The sequence below is a fragment of the Merops nubicus genome, unplaced genomic scaffold, assembly GCF_000691845.1.
Source record: "Merops nubicus isolate BGI_N331 unplaced genomic scaffold, ASM69184v1 scaffold7187, whole genome shotgun sequence".
Lineage (NCBI taxonomy): Eukaryota > Metazoa > Chordata > Aves > Coraciiformes > Meropidae > Merops > Merops nubicus.
The window spans coordinates 48,403-69,768 of NW_008620901.1; the positions used below are offsets into that span (position 1 = coordinate 48,403).

The window sequence follows — 21,366 nt, forward strand, 5'->3', positions numbered from 1 at the left end:
AAGGGAGAAAAATGGAACATCTGACTTAGTAAAAACCAAGCTGCCACTGCCAGAGACTAATGAACAGTTTGCTGGCTTCAACTTCTTTGATGATTAAACACCATCTTCTGTTCCAGTCATTCTTGGGAAAGAAATTAAAGGACAAAATAGTCCTCAAGTATGTTTCATTTTAAGGAGGGGTTAGGGTAAATAAGAGGGATTATTTCTAAGGGAAGGAGACAGGATGTGCCTGCAATTAGTTGCAAAGGATTGGAGCAACGTAAAATGTACAGGAGAATACATGAAGGACAGAGCAAGAGGGCCACAGTTCTTCCTTAGCAAGTTCGTTTAAGTAAACTACTTTGCCCTCATAAGGGATTGTCCATTTCCATGCAGATAAATCAATGGGTCCCAGACCATAGTGACACCAGTTAATTTGACATAAGCAAACACTTGAGTCTTTCCAGCTCTAAGAGCACAAAGTCTGCTCAGACTCTCACCTTTGCTCAGGGCAGGAGGCAGCAGCTCCTGTACTTACTGTACTATTCATAAGGAGAGTATTCTGCCAAAATGCTGCTTTTAATCTCTCTTTCTGTGCAAGCCAGTGCCTGGTTTACAAGTCTAAAGTTCTGTGTGAAAACAGTTATACACAAAGTGACAACTAGATACTGCCCTTCTCCCTGTGCTTCAGCTTAGCGTGTGAGAAAGCCACAGGCTCTTTCCACCTCCCTTGGTTTTGAATAAGCAGGTGTCAGCACTGACTTGGCTATCAGGAGGACCACCTTCCACCGACAACCTCTCTGCCAGAAGTCAAAGGGAACAGGAATGGTTGGCCTCTAGTATATGCTCTGTGCCCTTCTGTGCTGCACGTCTTTGTGCTCTTGAACCAATTTTCTTTAGGACCTGAGAAGTACTTTGCATGAAGATGTTCCCCTCAAGAATCTGATCTACTTTAGTATTAATTTGCATGTATTTAATTGCTGAATGCATGTCCAGAAACTGGGACAGGTCTCAGCTATATCCTCAAGAACTAGGGGTGTGCAAGTAAAGTGTCTCTTTGTTGCCCTATTTCTCTCTTGCCATGCCCTGTCCTTGCAGCACCTGAACTGGTGCTGGTCCTGCAGGTGTAAGATATAGAATATACCTAGCTGGATCCTAAGCTAAAAGTGACAGGACTCTGTCCATGACAAGGCTTTATATTAATGCCCTACCTAAGCAGGAAGCATCACCACATCTGCCTAACAGCCCCAGTCTTGCTAGAAGTAGAGGTCAAGAGGAGAAAGCCAGAACAGGCACAGGGATGATTATCATCCTGTGATCACCCCGTGATCTATGAGCACATGCAAAACAGAAATCTTGTTCAGTGTTAGAGGCAGCAATCTCAAAATCACCACCTGCAGCATGATATCTTCCTCAGACAAGCTCTTACAAAACAATGCCCGGTAGTTTCTATTTTTCAGCTGTAAAATCCGTGAGCTACTGCAGACCATTCCTGCTGCTCTGGTCTCCCCACCCAAGTCCCCACAAACTGTAGGTGGGCAAAACCCAGAGCCTGTTCTGCCCTCAAAAGCAGGATTGCTTGACCTTCCCATTTGTTCATCACCAGCTAGTTTTCACTCCAGACCTCATCATAACTTCAGAAATGGTCTTTCCCAGAGAGAAATCACTTAATGAGAGATGCTAAGACTCATTTCTGGTTCCTGCACCTTCCCATGCCAAACCAGTGCATAAATACGTGCTTTGTTCAGACAGTCAACTAAGGCCAGAGAAGAAAAGCCACATATTAGGTTCAGAAAAAGGCAATGTATGAATCTGACCAGTTTTCAGGCAGGAAGTCAAAGGGATGGTATTTATACTATCTGCTTGTTCTAGATGGGTTGGAAACAGGTAAGGACCCACTGCAGTATCAAGAGAGCTAAAAACAGGTAAGATGCTCTCTTAAACAAGGAGAGAGCTCAGGCCGCAAGTCCTCAACAGAGCCATTTCTTCCAGGAAAATGGCAATCTGACTCTTCCTCCATGAGAAGTACAATGTATGTTTTCCATGATGAATTCAGTCCCTGGAATGACATGGGTCCCAGACAGTGCAGGTAACATGGGTTCTTCCATTACCTTCTCCTGGAGATCCTTAAATGTTTCTTGCTTACATCCATGTTCTGCTAGTTCATCAGATGTCTCCAAATGGCTTCATCAAGCCTTTCCAAATCATTTCTCTCTCTTACCATATTTACTTAAGGCTAACCATAACATCTTTTCTCCTAACCTCTACCTAGGTATGTTCAAGGTCACCCATTACCACGGTGTGAGACACAAACATTAATACACTATTTCTGTGGAGTCTCAGAGCTTTCTGGTTTTAACTACTTTAAAACAGATTATGCTGTCATAGGCTTCTGCTGACCCGTGACAGGAAAACATGGTGCTTTCAGAAAGGTTATTTTACCTTCCACTGTTTGCCTGCATTAACCTAGTATTAACCTAGTATGCTACACAATTGCCTTCTGCAGACCTACAAGCCATGGGACAATGCTGGTGCCTGTATCACCTCTTCTCCTCCCCTCTTCCACCTATGGATAAAAGATGAGCTTCTCCCAGCTCATCTTTTCATACTTGCCTGGCACTACCCTTACCGTCCTACAGCCTGTGTTGCCAGGGTTCTCCTGCATACACATATGGGTATATCTAATATACAGCCATTAGACCTCAAAAATGTTTTTAATAATCACTTTTTATTTAATTAAACATGCAACAACCAGCCTATTAGAGTAAATTAAATTTGAGTGAGACGTTTGAACAGTAACTACTAAAGATATCAGTTTCTAAAGCCCTTAGAAGGATGCGTAAAGAAAACTGGATTATGTTAAGGAAAAGATGGTGCTGGAATATCAATGATGCTCCCTAAAAATTTTCAAAGGGTCTTCACAGCCTCTGGATGTATCCTCATAGAATTTTCACTCTCTTATGTGAGAGGTGCTCGCTTCAAGCAGTTAAAACTCAACAGGCTTTCTGGCAGGAGCAATGTGGTAATGGAAAAATATAATTTGTCCAAAACATTCCCAGAACTTTTCACTCCTTTGTACCTTTTTTATACTTAAATGAAACAACCTCTTCACCTTGCCAGGAGTTTTACTGGACACAAATCCAGTTAGACTCTACCCCAAGTAGGAGACGTTCTTCAGCCCTCTACACAGACACTGACTTGTAGAGATCACAGGGAAGAAAGCTGAACAAATGCAGAACTAGAGAAGTTAAGGGGCTTAGTAGCCCATTGGAATTAGGTACTCTAGAAAATAGCTCTGGGTATCAATTTCATCTCACTCAATGTTAATTCTGTAGGGGACTTTGGGCACTTTTACCTATGCCTCATTTTCTCTTCTCTGTAAAAATAAGACACTCCTGCTAACTTGCCTCCATGATGCAGTTTGGGATCCCCATACGTTCAGACAAGTGCTAAGTGTGTAACAAACAGAAATTACTTTCTCCATGGGGAAAAACAAAAGAGTGGAGCTCATAACATCCCTGTGGCAGTCAAAACCACCAATGCAGTTTGGGGTTGCATAGGCAGGGAATCACATTATGAATGAAGCAATATTATTACTTTACACAACAAAACTAAATACTGTATATATAGCTCTGAGGACTGAAACCATGAGACTGAAACAATATCAAGGCATGCAATGCTTTAAAGGCACTGTTCTAACTTAGAGAACTAAGGCTTGATATTTCAGATTCCAAAAACTGCCACAAAGATGTCATTCCCCAGGAGGCAGCCAGAGGCAAACAAATCCTTTAAATTATGTAAGCTTACTAATATGTGCTGGGTGGAACAATCACCTCAACGAGTCTGGCACAGATTAGCTTGACCAAAAGGTTAGAATGGTGTTTATTTCCTGTAGAAATAAAAGTTTGATCATGTAGGAAGGATAACTTGGAGTAAGCAGAATAGAAGGTGAAATGCAGAAAAGCAGAACATATTTCTAGCAACAGGATTCAGTTAGGTGATCTCCTAAGGGTAGATGACGGCAGCCCAGTGGTTTGAAAAACAAGGTCTACTTGTCAACAAGCCCAAACAAACTGGATGCAGAATATTGCACTTATAAACATGAAGATTCCTGCACACAGAGAGCGAGTTCTTTATCTGGGGTGACTGCTTCCACATATGAATATACTTCATAGGTCTATCTGTGGCCCCTGCGTCGATAAGCTCAGTGAGATTGAGTAGCAATCAACTCTCTCAACTGTGGTGTGAGCAGAACACTGTATAGTCATGCTGAGACAACCAAAAAGTACAGGATATCAACTGCTCTGTTCTACTGTCAAGGCTGATCTGCTGGCAGTGTACCATCATGGATTTAATCCACCTTTGCCTCCATCCATGGGTTAGTCTGCCTTTGGTTATTCCAGGGTAAAGCCAAGGGAGTCAGCCCAGGCTGATATCAGTAGCAGTGCACACAGTATGGCCCATATTATCATTCTTCCACTTTAGCAATCCAGGTCTTGGCTGCAGAATTATAAACTTGATGGATGGGTGCAGTGTAGTTAACTGACAATAGCATTCAAAATGCAGCTGTATGAAACACTCCTGTTTCTGCTGAAAAGTCACCAGCTTTTTACAGGATGCGTGAAGAAAAAGGAGATTTCAGTAGGCTCTGGAAGTCCACAAGCAAGCAGACTTTGACTTCACGGCCAACTGGGTGGCAGAGAACAAGCTGCAGTCTCTGTCCATGATGAGTGAGTGCTCTCTGCAGCAGCAGGACCAACAGTCCTGGAGCCAAGGAGCTCTATTTGCAGAGCTGACAAAGTTATTGGCAGGGGGCCCATGTGAGCTCGGTAAATAAAGTATCCAGATAATAAAAATACCCAAAGGCACTGTTTAATTTTTCTGAAGGTTCTTATATAGCCAGTAACATTGAGAGGGAACAGAAATCTTGCAGACAGAAACAGGAGCACAGGGCAAAGCCATCCTTCCAGAAGAGTGGAACACAAGGCACCTGGTAAATCTGATGGCTCACAGCCTGCACAGCTAATAGCTGACACTCATTTATGGGGAAATAGCTGAAAAGGAAGAGCATTTATGTTCAGGAATTAGACTGGGACTCAGGAAAACTAGGCTTGGGCAGGAGCTTGTGTATTTTAAAACCTCAAGTCCCCTTGAACCTTAGTTGCAAACTCTTGATGGATAAAAGGGTCAACATGTTGTGCAACCATGACCTCCAAACACATGAAAGGGGATGGGCAAGGAGATGTAAGCCACAGGCTGCCTCCTCCTGCAGTCACCCTGGTGTTAAAGGAAATACTGTGGTGCAGGTTGCTCAGTGAAAAAGGGAGATGAGGTCCCATCTACAAGCAGTGTGTGTGGTTTGGGTTTGCTTACAGAGTCACTAGAGCCTCAGCGGGGAGCTCAGCACACCCTGTGCAGAGAGGGCAAAGGCTATATAAGGGGGCATACTCCAGCCTGGTGACCCAATCCACCCTGGCACAGACAGCAGGAGGCCAGCAGTGGACACCTTGCAGGCAGCAACATGGAAGGGGCCACTGTGCCTTTTACTCCCTCCTCTGACATTTTTCTCTCTGGAGTCAGCCTGATACTCCATTTATGTCAGGGCAGCAGGGACTACCCACATTTCAGCCCACATGCATCCCTCCTTCTTCAAAACGATCTCTTTTCTCTGACTAGAGGACCTTTTTGGATCTCCAAACAGCTCAGCAGATCCTCTTCCTTTTACCATCCCTTTTCCTTGAATGTTCATTTTTCTCTGTAGCCTAGCAACTCAGCACAGACTCAGAATATTAACAGCTCCTGTCCCCACACACGATCTTCTCCAGAGGCCTGAAAAATGTGATAGCAGAAAGGCTGCGAGGGGTAGGAGCAAGCACAAGAGATGTAGGGAGCATGCAGGAAGCCTCTATCAGCATTCAGAAACAGCAAATCTATTCAGCCATTGTATCTGGCACCTTCACTTAACCTGTACACAACATATAGAGCTATATATAGCCCCATTTTTTTTACATATTCAAATAGCAACACGACACACATGCACTTGTATTTGGATCTAGGTTCTACATTCAGGTACTGGCATTCTTGTGCATACACAGTATTGCTAGAAGTTTTAAACTTATGTATGACAGGATGTCAGAAGGTTAGATTCTCAAGATCTAATTTGGTTTTCAAACAAACAGGATGAAGCTTTCACTTGTGGGAAGATACTTTAACATTCTGCAGTAATCCTCTCCAATTCTGCAGCACTGCTATTGAAGCAGGTGGCAGTTTGGAACATTGCTCTCAAATACAGAGAGCTTTTTAATATATAAAAATACATATAAGGGTTGTGGGAGTTCTGGCTGTGTAAAAACCTGAATAAAAACTTAAACAGGAAAAAATTAGAAGAGACATTTTTATCCTGGATAAAGTTCTCTGCAGTAGCAATTCTATCTACTACGGGAGTGCTGGGGTGCAAGCTGAAGTGGTCCACACCACCACCACACAACACTAACATGTTCAGATCTAAAGATAACTTGGCTGATAGAGGAACCAGATGGAGCACTGCAATACATAGCACTGTTCAGCTGAAAGCATGCTGCAAACTGCAGAGCCATGGACTCTCATCCTTTCCAGCATGACTTCTGCCGTGGGGTGGAGTCACCTATGAAACACAGAGTGCACTTAGCTTCTTCAATAAGAGCACAGAAATGTTCTCATTTGGGAAACTGCCTAGGGACCAAAATATGTGAACTCTGTTTCTCAGTACTGGAGCAGGGTTGACTCAGCCCTCCCGAGGTTTGAACTTGTGATACTGGAGGGCTTGCAGAGCTGCTCCTTAGGGATAACAGCATCATGGAGAGATGTACAGGGGGGAATAATTTGCAACAAGCATTGCCACCATATTTTATTTGTGCTGAAGAACCCAAGATCTAAGCTATGAGACTGCCAGTCTGCCCAACAGCTTTCCCATAACCAGGAATATCCAGTTATGCAGACAAAGAGTTTTCTGCAGCCTCTCCCATTAAGATGTCACGTGAATGACACAGGACCACTTGGAAGAAACAAGCATGGCAGAATAGAAAGCTTCAGGAGCACAGAGTGATTCTCTAGTCTAGCGCTTTCCTCAGCTTGTTTCAGCAAGGTTTCCACAAGTCATCATCTACTGACCCATGTCTATGGCAAAATCAAGCAATTTAGCCAACAAAAATATTTAATTCAAGGACATCATTAATGCTCAAAACACCAGAGTCCTTTAGCACAAGCATAGGAGACCCATTTGTAGGGGAAGGGAGAAAGCTGTCCCATCTCAAATGAGGACACCTCCAGGCAATAGAGTGGCAGGGACCTGGCAGGACTGTCACTTTACCAGCCTGCTCTGCTACACATGCTCTGAGTCCTTCAGACCTCTGTCACAAAGGAACTCCAGTGCTTTGTGCAGCTCCGAGCTTTCAGATGGCCACAGCAGCTGAAGAGGCTGTATGGTGATCTTTGGTTGTTACTTAGCAACTTGACTCTAAGATGCAGTGAATTTACTGGGCTGTCACTGCAGTCAAGCAACACCAGGACCAAGGGCATAGGGAAAATTTTGTCATAAGGACAGGATAACCTGTGAAATATTATGGAAAACACATAAGATTTTTCCCTTCTACAAGTTGCCATAAATGCAGTAAATATTGACATATGAGTCACACTGACCTATTTTCTAGATTTTAAGCCAAAACAGTCTCTTTTTAACCGATATCAGAACCAATGAATGGGTAGTACTTCAAACCCCTTCACAAGTTTGCTTTATTCTTAAATGTTTTGTACAAGAACTCTACCTTCTTGCAGAAGGACCATACCTGTCTTTTGGGCAGAAAGGGGACCACTGCTTGTTTAAACATGAGCATCCACTCCCCCCTACCATCACACTGCAGAGTGCCCCTGAGGCCAGATGTTTTACTTGTCCTCATGCACTACCTTAGTCCAAGGGACCTTTCAGCACAATCAGTGGTACTTCTGTTAAAAAAAAAAAAAAAGTGTAATGTGGTGTGAGCAAATATCTACATCTGATTCTTTACTTTCTAGACTGTATCAGTGCTGGTGAAATTCACCCCAAGCCTCAACAGTCACAGGATGTCACAGCTGCAAGGATAGACAAAATAAATTTGCATCTAGAAATGGCAGATAAGATGAGTCCCTGACATCCACTTTGTTGTAAAGATGTTTCTAGAAGCTCAGTATATTTCTACTCTTACCATCTATCTACATGAGCCACAGAGCAGGCAGAAGAGACCAGCTCAAAGCATCTATGTCTAGAGTGGTTTGGAAGTTACTCTCCTCCCTGCTACAACCATTTTTTTTTTTCTCCAAACACTCCTCTGGCAGAAGGAAAAAGCATCAAGGTGCTGTTGCTTTCCTTCAGCTAGCCAAGTGGTTTGTGCACAGATACTTCCTTTTGGTGGAGATGAGAAAGCCACCAAGGTGACTCTGTAACTGAATGCAGTGTGCATGGGACAGTGGACACAGCCACCGTGGAGGACTGCTGGTTGCATCCCCAGGTAACACTCCTTCTCAGGACAACGCTGTTTCACATGTCCAGAACTGCCACAGTTTGATTTCTTCAGGAAACTGCATCCAGTGCATTGCAGACCTGCACACCAGGGCTCGGAGTGACAAGAGCTGCATGACCTAAGTTGTACTACAGCAGTCACCAGCAGAGAAAGACACAGACACTTGGCAGCTCTGAAGAAACCTTCCATCTCAGCTGCATGTTTGCAATACCTTAGTTGAAATCACAGCACACAGAAGCCCCTGCTGTGTGGAAAAAAAAAACCAAACACATAACCCCACCTGTGCGTACCAGCACAGAGCCTTGGAACATCTCACCCTAAGTCAGAGCTGTACCATTCTTACCATGCCACACTGGTAGGATCTTGCCCTTCTCCACCACTAAGTCCCCACAGCACCCTCTGCTACCTGCAGCCTGACCATCCCAGGAGCCTACAGCAATGCCAGGAGACTACAGTCCCTGCAGTGCCATTGCAGCACACCATCATTAGCGCAGTACAAAAGCAGCTGTTTAGTTTTACTGTATTTTGGCAGTCTTCAATACCCAACAGTTTTCAATACCAAGATGTAATGTATGCACAAACACTCGGTTTAGATACCACAGTATCATAGGGCTAGAAACACCCTAGACTACAGGAAAACATTTACAGCACTGGAGTGTCATGTCATACTTGTATCTCACAGCACATAACTTCAGAAATGTCTGACTGCAAGAGTTAAAAGCTTTAACCTTTGCTTTTTAAAAACCTCTGGATACCCGGGGATATACGATAGACTGACTGGGAAATACTTGTACTTCAATTCCCCATTGAAAAGAGATGGCAACAAACCAGAACACTTTCAGTTAAGAGTATGAAAAATGGTGATATATTTGAGGAGAATAGGGTAGTATAAAGTATAACATAATGGTAGAAACCTCTTCTTTAAACTCTTGGGTTTTAGAGCTCAGGATATCTATACCAATGGAGAATCCTTTCCAGGGTCATATTGCCACAAAGCTGTTTCTGTCCATAACTGCAGATATACAGAGGGTCTGCTGAGGGTCCTCAAGGGCTACTGCTAAAGATGCAGCAGCCCCAAGGAAACCAGGGTTTTGAATATACAATTTGACCCTCAGAGCAGTTTGAGAATGGCTTGGGCATCATTCGGCCAGATCAGTGATCCCACATGGATATATATTTTCCTGCCTTTCCCTTCCCCTTTCCTGAAAGGGCTCAAAGGTCAAGAGCACTGTACGACGACAACGTACAGTCGTTTGTGTACCAAAGAGAGCCTCTCATATGGAGTCTAGCCATCCACACTGCTTTCTTTCATCAATTATGCCCAGCATAGAGCAGAGTGAAGCACATATATTACTGTGCATAGGTTACATTGAAATTAAGATTTGACTAGTCAGTGCATATTTGTATTCCAGTGAAAACAGAATTGCAAAGCCTGATCAGGACAGATTCTGCTACAAAGGCTATTTCAAGCATGCCTGTTAGATGGAAGATTTGATGTAGTGAGAAGAGTGATGCCCCATTGATAATGACATAACAGGTCATAGGATCAACTGTCCTGGTCAAGAATACCCTTACACATGACCTGATCCACCTTCTTTTGAGTTAAAAGCCAATTTAAAACCCTTGCAGCTCATCACTGTCTTGGGACATGCTCCATCTCTCTCGAACAGAGAAAAGTCCTTTGCCAAATGTGACGTTTTGTTTTTCAAGCAAGCTTCAGGAAGCTGGGAAGCAACAGACATCATGCTTCCCTCCGTAAGCCCCAAGAGATTCAGTGCAGTATGCCCGTTCACATGCAGTCACTGAACAAGAGAGCAGTGTGGCAACAAGTGATACAGGAGGACAGAGCAGGAGGCAATGAGGCGAAGCATCAAGGTCAGCTTTGCCAAGTACCCTGCACCAGCCTCTAACCTATCTGCACTGTGGCCCATTCCCCAGCAAAAGGTACTGCCAGTCCCACAGGCATGGTTCCTTTAGCACAGGCAGCCCCGCAGACACTTCCACTTGGAGGCCTCCTTCCTTACACTACCCTTCTGCAACCATCCTTTTGTAACTTTCAACTTGTCACCAGGTTTATAAAACTTTAAAGCTAGTGCTATAACAAACTGAAACAATGTTATTGCAGATGTAGGAGAGCATCTTGGGATGAATAAATTATAGGAGCCACAAAGAAATCACAACTACAACGGCTGGATGCTCTGAGCTGTCTACGGTGTGCAGATACACAGGAGGGAGCAGGTTTAGGACTGCACAGATCATAAGGCAGGAAAATTGAAGCATTATGAAGGGTAACCATCTCTTATTTCAAATTCATACACAACTTCTGGTTATTTTCTTTATTGAAATATTTCATCAATGCTTGAAGGGAATCTGAACTGCCTGGTACTAGAAAAAATGTCCCCAAAGATTACCTAGAGAGAGAGAAAGCTACAGTTGGAAGTATTAGCCCCTAGTCCCACCAGGGAGCAAGTACAATACACCCTGAAAAGGCCAGTCCACAGCTGTCTGTTGAAAGGGCATGCAGGAGAGGGGGAAGACTTCCAGTTCCTCCTGAAGCTATTGATACTGGATACCATCAGAATTTGATCCACTGAAGGAGGCTGGTTGAAGCAGACCATTAAGCTGATAGTGATTTCAGGCAGCATTCAGGCCACACACCACAAGGACAGAAACCTGCACGCGACTTCAGCTGCGGAGCGACCTGAGCTCCACACTGCCAGTGCTCTTTGTTTTCCGTGAGTCCTGCTAGACTCCTCAGTAACTTGGCTACCAAGACCATTCAGGTCTCAACATAACGCTGTCCAAGTACCACTACACACCAACAAACTTCTATAAATACCTGCATGTTTTTCCATGTTTACTCCAGTTCAAACACCCGTAACAAAATGACATTTACCAAATAACTTATCCAGTCCCTTTCCTTTAAGGAGAATGAGGAGATACCATCCTTCCATTCTTTGCTGATCACCTCAGCTACTGAACATCATTATGAAGATGTTCCACCTTTCAGTCTGCCTTTATATCCTCAACCTGTAAATTTGTACAGCCTATGAGAAGACTCCAGCTATGCCTTTCATCTTCTTGGCTCAGCATTTCCCAGAGGGTCTGCCAGTCAAATGTGCTCTCCCCAATACCTATTTGGCCTGGCCCCTGGCATCCTTTCCCAGGCATTTCAATTGATGTCACTGATCTTGGCTCAACAAATAATCCTTCTAATCACTGACAAGAGCAGAGGCTGCAGCTCAGCATTGCTTAGCAGGGCTAAGAGGAGTAGACAGAAATAAACCACTACTCCAGCAAGTGAGCTTGAAAATATGGCTGACCCCACACAGGCAGCAGCTGCGATGGACAAGAAGGTGCCATTTTTTATCAAAATAAGGACTGTAGTTTTTGTCCCTCATCCCTGGGAGTTCTGGCAGCACTGTGCCTATGAACATCCTCTATCCTGGCATGAGGAAGCGGAGGTGCATAAACTTTATATAGTGAAGCCCCAGGAAACACATAGCATGTACAGGCAACTGCAAAGCATTCCACACATCAGAGTGTCTGGGAACTTCCAGCATAAGGACTTTAACGATGTTGCCTTTGCCGAGAGCCCTGTATCCTCCAGTCTTTAAATGTCACCACATCATCATTTTGGGTAAACAGTTCCCATGGGAGTAAAGGCAAGGAGTGTTCCTTAGATCATGGGTGGAGCTGTATTCCTCCACAGTACCGCATCCAGCTGGACTCCTGTGGAAAACAACGTTTTGAATCATGCAACAGCCAGTCACTAACAGGACTTGCTCCCCACCATCACAGCCAGCAGACGCCAACAGTCCCAGGGAAAAGCAGGGAAGAGCTGGGGGCTCTCCTTCACCTGCCCAGCCCCAGTACCAGGGCCATTGTTCCCAAAGGATGTCTGAGGATTAATTAATTAATCCTAGAAGGGGCAGTAAGTAATAACACTCCTTGTGGAACAATAGAAGCTATTTGGTTGCCATGACAACCCAGCTTCACTTGTGTGCCTTTAATTTATTCATTGCACAGTCCCTTTCCCAAGCACACATGATGCCAAAAAAATGCCTTGTTTTTCTTGCCAGTATCCATGTCCAGAGCAGGGGTAAGACACAGCCCTTTCCCTGAGGCATCTGTCACACAGAAGAATGATGCACATAAAATCCCTTCAGCCTGGAAACTTACATCACATGATAACTCTTCTGCTCCCTAAATGGTTGTTCTTTAAGATGATTCTGATTTTTTAACCCCTTTTCAAAGCTGCTTCATCATGTTGCTTACAGATCTTGATCTTGAGTATGTTCTCACATATAGTCACTTTGTCCTCCATTCCACCCCCACCCCAACATATGTAAGAAGGATGGGCAGGTGATCATGCTTGGCAAACAAAGAGCCAGGAAGGATAGTCAAAAGGGCAGAAGTGCAGCTTCACAGTATCAACAGGATTGTTTCATGGACAGTGCCTTATGCCCAGTCTGACTGCAGCCATGCCACAACTGTCAAAACACTTCATGTCCACCAATAGCACTACCTGAATTCTGCAAGATCCAGAGCAGCATGTTGATGAAGGTCCATGCCAGAAAACATGCTCTCCCATGCACCCCAGGTATCCTGCAGCTCCTCACAACAGGTGCATGACAAAACACTTGATCAGCCTTTATAGTTCATGGACACATCTCCAGAAGGTTCATCCTGAACCAGCCTCTGCACATTCAGCTAGTTTCTCCAGTCCACAGAGGAAGATCAGGGCAGTTGTCACAGGTAAGCTGAGAATCAAACCCTTCGCTCCCTCCCAGTTACGTTTACACAAGCTGAGGTCTTAAGCTATAGGTCCAAACCCCAAATTGTTCATGCTGGCACTAGCAATACGTCTGACAGCTGGTTCACCATGTAGGAAAATTCAGGTCCAATTTGAGACTGGGGGAAGAGATGACTCAATGTTGAGCTCTGCCCTGACAGGCAAGATAGATGGAACTAGGTTAAGCCATCTGGTTCTTCTAAGCTGAGCCCAATCTCAAGCACAGCTACCCAATGCAATGGGGACATAGGGCTATACCTGAATTTCTGACTGTACACACCACCCAGTGTCACTGTTACTGGTGTAACATGCCATGCACATAATTAGGGTAATGCTGGGATGACAGCAGAGAATCTGCAAAAGAATGTTCCATATGAGAACCTGAAGGTTCATGGTTGGCCCTTCTCCCTGGTTTGTACTGACATATGCATTCAGGATTTTCAAGCAGTTTGGCAACCAAAATGACTCGTCAGATCGTCTCATCTCCCCTCCTCCCTGCCATACAACAGCAGAATAGATGGTGGGCCAGAGAACCAGGGCAAGAGAGTCCAGAAACAGATAAATAGGACAGGAGCATTGGGAGACCAAGGTTTTAATTGACTTGAACAGCACGAGCTCTAAACTGGCCTAGGATTCTCCTGCATGGGTCAGGAATGGATGAACAGGACAGCTGCTGACAGGAGGTCAGGTGTCTTCCACTCCATTCAGCCTCTTGGAAAGAAGAAAAGTTTGTTGGAAAAGCCTCTGGGCAGGGGAGAGGAGGGCAAGTTTAAGCAATGATGATCACAATCCATGTCCTCTGCTGGGTGCTAAAGGCTTCTGAAAGATAGAGAGCACAGGCCTGGTTGTGTACCCAAACCATGACCAAACCTAAAATGTTTCACACCAGATCTTTGCTATCTGAAAAGATAATTTTTTCTTGCCAGTGGTATGAAAAGCTCCAATCTATCAATGCCATCCAAAAGCAGATTTCCATTAGATGCCTCCTTTTCCACTATAGATTTCCAAAGAAATGCCAGGTTACCACCAACAAACATGAAAAGCCACTGCCTGTTTTTCCACTTGGCGTGCAGGGGCTGACTGTAAAACCACCACTGCCTTCACATCAGCTGCAAAATAAAGTTCACATCTGCTCCTTTAAGGAATAGGCAGCAATGGCTCGGAGAGGTGTCTGTGCAACCAGCACAGAAGTGTGAGGGATGAGAATATACTCTGAATAAGATGCCACTTGCTTCCGAGATGCCATCAGAGATCCAGTGTCCACTTGCTCACAGGTAACACCAGCCATAGTTCAGTGTGCCAGCACAGACACCTACTAGAATTTATCCCACATTAGGAAGTGAACTAGTCTTTCAGCATGTCCAACCATGTCAGAAGTACCACCAGCAGGGGTAGGTGTGTACCACAGAGGTCCCACATGCCAGGCATGCCTTGCAAGCATTGTTTCAGTGAGTTCAGGGTTGTTTCAGGCTGAGGCTGGGCTGAGGCTGTGTGGGCAACTGCCAGGCAGTCCCAGTAACACAGGCCATGCAGTGGGTGGAGGAAGCAAGGTTCAAACTGAAATCAGTATGCTAATAAAGACATTTGGAAAAAAAACCCTCATCTCCTGTGGCCCAGTTAAGTGTTTTTCTTTTTCACCACACTACATGTGGAGAAATCATCCTTGAATACCTTATGCTCTAATGGGGAAGAGTTCTCATCACCCCTCAAAATTCTGTGTTCAAAGTAGAAGGAAAAAAAATCTTTCTTAAATACCAGAAAGATGTCACTCTTCTTCCAACAACTTCCCAGCTGCAGGAAAGAACTGTAGGAGGAGGTGAAGGAAGCAGGGATGTAACTACCTTGCTTTCCAGAAGTGCACCCTGAGATCTCAGGTGGCTCCAAGAAGCCATTGTCTTGGAAGAACACTTCAACCAGAAAATGGAATGAGAGTTTATTAGTTGTTGGGGTTTTTTTTGCTGTTGTTTTCTTTCCAAACTTACCATGTTGACTTCAGAGATCTGGTCAATGCTGGAGATATGGATGCTCATTCCCACTGTGACAGGGTTACCTGAAACACAAATTGACTGGGTTAGGACCACATTCAAGTCCTCATCCCTTAACTGCTATTAGAGAATTGCCTAGAAATACACAGATATGATTTGAAGCAGCCTCACATTCCCCAAGTAGCAAGTCACATACGCTCAAATGATTAGAGAAGAGCTGATTTCTTTAACTCCCAGCCTTACAGACTCACTCCTAGGAGCAGTGCAGCCTAAGCTTGATTCTTTAATTCCTGGAAGTTAATTACCCCCTAGTTATACAATTATCTCTGGCTATTCCAAATAATGTCTTCAGAGACCATCAGTAGGCTCCCAGTGGGCTTCCATAAGGTGTTACTGATTGACCATACAAAGAACATAGCAGTCAAGCCCATGCAACAAACGGGCAGGAAAGATATTCCAGCTTACTCCTCCATCATCACACTCAGCTCTGAGTGCTCAGTCTGAAAACCCCAAGAGAATTTTAATACCCAAGATACCAGACAAGTACAGGAACCAGATCTATGAAATGAGAAAGCAGCATTTGTATAGTAGCTTTTCAGAGCAGAGCAGCACTCGGATTAATGAACAGATTCCCCATTTTACCATGGGCATCAGGGCACATGTCACCCCACATCTTGTTGCCTGCAGCCCCGGAGCTGTGGTAGACATCTGTGCATGGATTTGCTGTGAAGTTCAGATATTCCTTTACCCAGTGACCAAGCTACCCTCATGCCGCAGAAAGTGCCACTGACTGTGGCCTGCAAGAGGAGCTTGCGGAGAAACACCACACAAGGGCAGCCAGAGACAGATCTGTTGCCCTCTCTGGCCCAAGTGCAGCAAGAGCTGTGTTACCACTTCCCACAAACCTGTAGAGTCAGGGCAGAAACCAGCCAACTCTCCCAGCTATGTGAGCATTCGCACTAGATCCAGATTCATACTCAGCTCTACCTAAGCTCGCCTGACAAGCAGGTCTCACAGCCAGCTGACAAAACAGTCCTTTCAGTAGGACTTAAGCCACATAAAACCATTTGCTGAAAGAGAGACATCTACTACCAAAACCAGCAAAAAAAACTCCTATAGCCTGAGACAGGGTTTCTGACTAGTACCCATCTCCTGTGGCCCCACAGCCACAAAGCCAGAGCACAAACACAATCCCACCACAAGCAAAGCCTCTATTCTCACATGTGAAAGGTGGAAAATGATTCCTTGCAATGCAGTACTAGAAAGGGCATGGCAAGCAGTTATGCCACTCAAGGTATTAACTCTTCCATGAACTATTAGTAGATCTAAGTGCTGAAATATTTACAGAGAATCATGAAATGGCTCAGAAAGTAGTTAGAAGATAGGGGGAAAGGGCAGAACCACACAACTGGAAATTAAGTGATTTTTTAATTATGTGTTACCAGAAGTAGGGAAGTAGTGTCATTAGGGCTGCCTTGTGATTTGGTGTACTGTTAACCAAGACCCTCTGCTGCAAATTAAGCAGCATTAGCCTTTAATGGAATATGAACAACACCAAAACCATCAGAATCAACAACTGTAATTAGGCCCTGGTACAAAAATCTCCTTAAAGAGGCAGAACTGTTCTCCAGCACTCCCGGGTCCCTGTCAGGTACCGGAGGCAGGGATGATTGCAGAGCCTCTGAAAATCCCTACATGTGCACGTTCCTAGCCACATCTTTGCTGTACTGCTCTGTTCATCTTTTACAAGGGAACCAGGTGGGAAAATAAACAAAATTCACTTCAGGGAGAGCCAATTCTCCTGCATGCTCCCTTGCACCAGAGGCTCACAGTGGCACAGGAAAGCTTTTAAGTCTCCCTTTGGTAGTTTGCCTTTTGTCTGAAATCAGGGCCTAGTGATAGCAGCCGTAGCAGGAGGAGGAAGTCATCACTGCCCTGAGGATATTCCATATTGGTTGGTTATAGGAGGAGAGATGAGACCACGCATGGGGCTGCAAAAATGCTGAGGAGAAGCCAGCTCCCAACTCCTGAGCCTTTCTGCTACACTTTTTCCTCCTCCAAGGGTTGCCCCACTGCCTGCTTTGCTTCAAGTCTGTGACCCCCAGTATGCACATCACTGTGCTTGTGTCCACTTCTTCCTCAGTGCAAAAAGTGGTTCTTCCCCTCCCACTGTGTAGGACACCCACTGAAACCATCAGGCTGGGTGGTTATAGCAGGAGAGCACTGACAATGGGGATATACAAATATTTGTCAGTTGTAGAATCTATCCAATCTAATCTATCTGTCTAGACGTTTCTGCTGTGTTCATCACCATGGTATCTGAGTGCCTGAGGTCATGCAGTGACTCAGTGTCAGAGCTGTGGATAAGATCCAGACCTCCCCATTCCTAGATCCAAGATGAACGCCAGAGTGGAGATCACCCATGCTGCTCCCCATCAGCCTGGACTCGGGTGCACCCAGCTCCTGTGCACAGTCAGCAGTGTTCCTCTTGGCCTCTCTGGGAACTGCCAAGGCCTCTACACCCCACCTCTCATGGCAAGTAGGAGGAACTGCCTGCTTGCAACCCCTGGGGTGTGTGCACATCAACCCACAGACAGAAATGTGTGATTGTCACACAAACACTCCAAAGAAGAAGGTATGCTTAGTCTTGCCTTTACTGGACCTACTCTTAGCTTTGTCACAGGGAAGCCATTTCACCTTCTCCATCCCTGATGTGAAGAATGGTTCACAGTCTCCTCTGGACACAGATGCAGGAGCATGTGTACAGCCAACAGAAAAAGCCTGCCCTACCTCTTACTGCAGCTCAACAAAAAACGAGACCGGCTGGTGTTCAACATTCGGGCTGCAAGCAGTACACAAAATAAACAAAGAACATCAATTCTGCCAATGTTAATAGCTTCAGGCAAGAGCGATACAAAAGTAGAGTATTTAAAATATGGGATAACGTCATCTGTAAATTTGTCCAAAAAGGCAAAACTCTGCATTTGTGGATCTGAGACAAGGCAAAAGAAGCATGCCATTAAAGGTCCATGTTTTTATCTGTGCCTTGCCAAGGGGTGCAAAAAAACAGAGCTTCTCCCTTTAAAGAAAAAAGTTATGCCTAGAAAAGGTTTGTAGGCAAGGTCATGAGTGAGGGAGTGTGAGAAATACTGTCACTTTCACCAGTGAACAGCACTCTCACACATTCCCATTTCTCACCACCACTGGATAAATCACCAGCATTTTGTCCTGAAAGTGGTTTGATGCCTGTGAAAAATGTATTTTGGAAGTTGGAAGGGAAGCAGACAAAAGAGTTATAATAAAGCCTGTCTTTTTTCTGCAAGTGATACTTGTCAAATATTAAAACAGTCAAGGTAGAGAACAGGTTGTGCTAATCTGCAATATTTTCACAGCAACCAGTTATTACTTTCACATTTTATTTTGTAATGTTTAAAAGCCCCAGAACTTAGAGTCATGTTGCTACAGAAGTAATTCCTACAGCACGACTGCAGAGGAAAGGTTGGGTTTCCAAGCCTGAGTCTGCCTGAACTACAGCCAGAGCTGATGGCAGCCTGGATCAGGACATCTCTTTCAGATCTCAGCCTACTACCTCAACTGCAGAGAGCAGTGAAGACAGTATCACAAAATTCAGTATAATAGGTCTCCAGAGAGTGGATACTTAATTGGGCAACAGCCCTGTACTATGGTCCAAGGTGCCCTCACCTCACTCCTACCCAAGAAACTTCTACTAGAGCAAGCAGGGGTTTCTCTACCATCAGATCTCCAACTGCAATACAGACACAGCCAGAAATACTCAAAAGCAGTGGCCAGAGAAACAGAGCTGACCTTATCATCCACCATTTTTATGAACTACAGCCAATGCTTTGAGGAGTCTGGTTCCTGCATTTCTAACTACGTGAACTTGGCAATGCTGGCAGAGGCAAGGCTTGCTAAGGGACAGGCATCAGCCTCAAACTTGCCCTTTAGCCTCAACTGCAGGAACAAAGATACTAATGGGGATTGTAGGGGGTAAAACAGCCCCTATATTTTGTGGAAGCAGACCTGAGTTTCTTTAAACCACCAGTCTCAGAAATTCCACAGCTCCCCTGGACAATCCCTTCCTGCATTTGCCTACATTGAAGGCTTTTCCTGAAAATCCAAACTGAACCTTCTCTGCAGTGTAAATGTAGTTTCGTCTCATCATTTGCCTCCAATGATAGTAAAAAAATAATCATCCTTCCTTAACAACAGCTTTTATGTACCAAGAAACTATGACATCCCTCTCTCCCCAGCCAATACCGTCTCACTTAGATTGAATGCACCTGATTTCTTCAGCCTTTCCTCAGAGGTCATGCTTTCTAAAGCTTCTGACAATTAGTCCTGCTCTCCTCTGGCCTTTTGCCAATTTGTCTACATCTCTATTTTAAAGCATGGCATCCAGAAACTCGCCACTGAAGCAAAGATGACATGTCACCAGTACAAGAGAAAAGAAAAAGGAGCCTGCCATGCACAGCATTCTCCTAAAACCACAGAAGCCTCTCCAAACCCACAGCACCCATCCTCGGAGCTGCTCGCTTTGTGTAGGAGGTTAGAGATGTTAGAGTGGCAGGCTGACTCTTGCCATTAGAGTGCATCACACATGCAGGAAGAGGGAGTACAGCACTGTCTCTTTTGGACAAGAGGAAAGATTACTCAAGACAGCTTTGTGCATGAGACCCAGCATTCCTTGCTTGCACCCTGCCTGTGGCATCACCCGTCTCCGAGATCCCTGCAGCAGCAGGAAAGCTCCTGTAAGGTCTTCTGCTGAGTAAACAAAGCCAACTAGAGAAAATTAGAAGCTTCAGCCGCTAAGCCTACATAGAGAGCAGGTCTGTCCCTTACCCTGCAATCATAACTACCCACAGCCATAAGATTCTGCCCGTGCAAAACCCTGCTCCTCACCCCCAGCTCTCCAGAAGCTGGATGACAGCAGTGGCACTAAAGCTCAAAAAAAGCAAGTCCCAGGCAAGGGTGCCCTGCACGAGCTGACAGAACTGTTTCTGCAAATGCAGGGTGTTAACAGGCAGCATTGGAGGCAGAAGAGAGCAATGTTTGCTGATACATGGAGCTACAGGACTGCAGTGCCTTACTTGCATTTTCACCAAACAGGATCAGCAGTTAGGATATTCTCAGGCTTGCCAAAGGCATGACCAGCACACAGACTGTGATTTGACTCTCGGGACTTTTTGCTTCAGTCTTGTCCCCACTTTCCTGGAAAAGGGAGAACTGTGTAGTATCTGCTTGCTCTTTCTGCAGAAAATGGTTTACTCAAGCCACTACCTCTGCTTTGCTCACAGCACTGAACCCCAGGGCACCCTGGCTTTCTGATTATATCTTAAAGCCATGACCCACAGCACTGCTGTGTACAGTGATGGGTTGTTTACACAAGTGCTGACAGATGTAGTTGGTAAGGAGACAAGAGCTCCCAAGTAATCAGAGGTGCAGAAGGCAGCACTTCCAGCACGAGGCTTGACACTACCTGACCAGCTGGTACCTGGGAGCAACCACACAATTCTTAAGAAATCCCACTCTGTCCCTCCCAAAACAGATACCCTTGAATAATTTTCAGTGAATGGACTAATTAGTCCTGGGGAAATCTTTTAAACCCACCCAAAAGACAACTCAGAGGGCAATCTACTGTCAGGACACTCAAATTCACTGTGGAGGAATCTATGCCTACACCCCAGGACAGGGAGAATGGAAATACTCCTGGGTTTTCACCACAGAGAGGGATTCTAAGAGGAGTTCACAAATTGCTATCTGCACAATAGCTGTGCTCACAGATCTCAAGGCTTAGACTTTGCTACAGTAGGAGAATGCCTAAAAGATTCTACCCCAGCAGACTACACAAGCCAAATCACAAAGAAGTGCCCCCTACACTAATTTTCCTGTTCCTTTGCTTTATTTTAGCTTAAACACAAACTCAGTAAGTGTTAACGTTGCTTGAGGAGAGAGAAAAGTTGACCATGTATCATGAAAGCAGAAACGTTTTGGGAACCACTTTCATCCAGCATCTCTGATTTGCAGTGACATCTAGAAGCACTGAGTTCAGCAG

At 44.9% G+C, this 21,366-nt stretch overlaps 1 protein-coding gene across 2 annotated transcripts in view; it reads right to left on the reverse strand.

The window, feature by feature from the left end:
* LOC103776731 (gamma-aminobutyric acid receptor subunit beta-4) overlaps positions 1-21,366 on the reverse strand; it is a 68,649-nt gene that overhangs the window by 31,337 nt on the left and 15,946 nt on the right. For both annotated transcript variants that reach the window (XM_008944255.1, XM_008944254.1), the window contains exon 2: positions 15,291-15,358. In XM_008944255.1, the coding sequence (XP_008942503.1) occupies positions 15,291-15,338 (48 nt within the window). In that variant the 5' untranslated portion in view covers positions 15,339-15,358. The remainder of the gene's footprint in view (positions 1-15,290; positions 15,359-21,366) is intronic.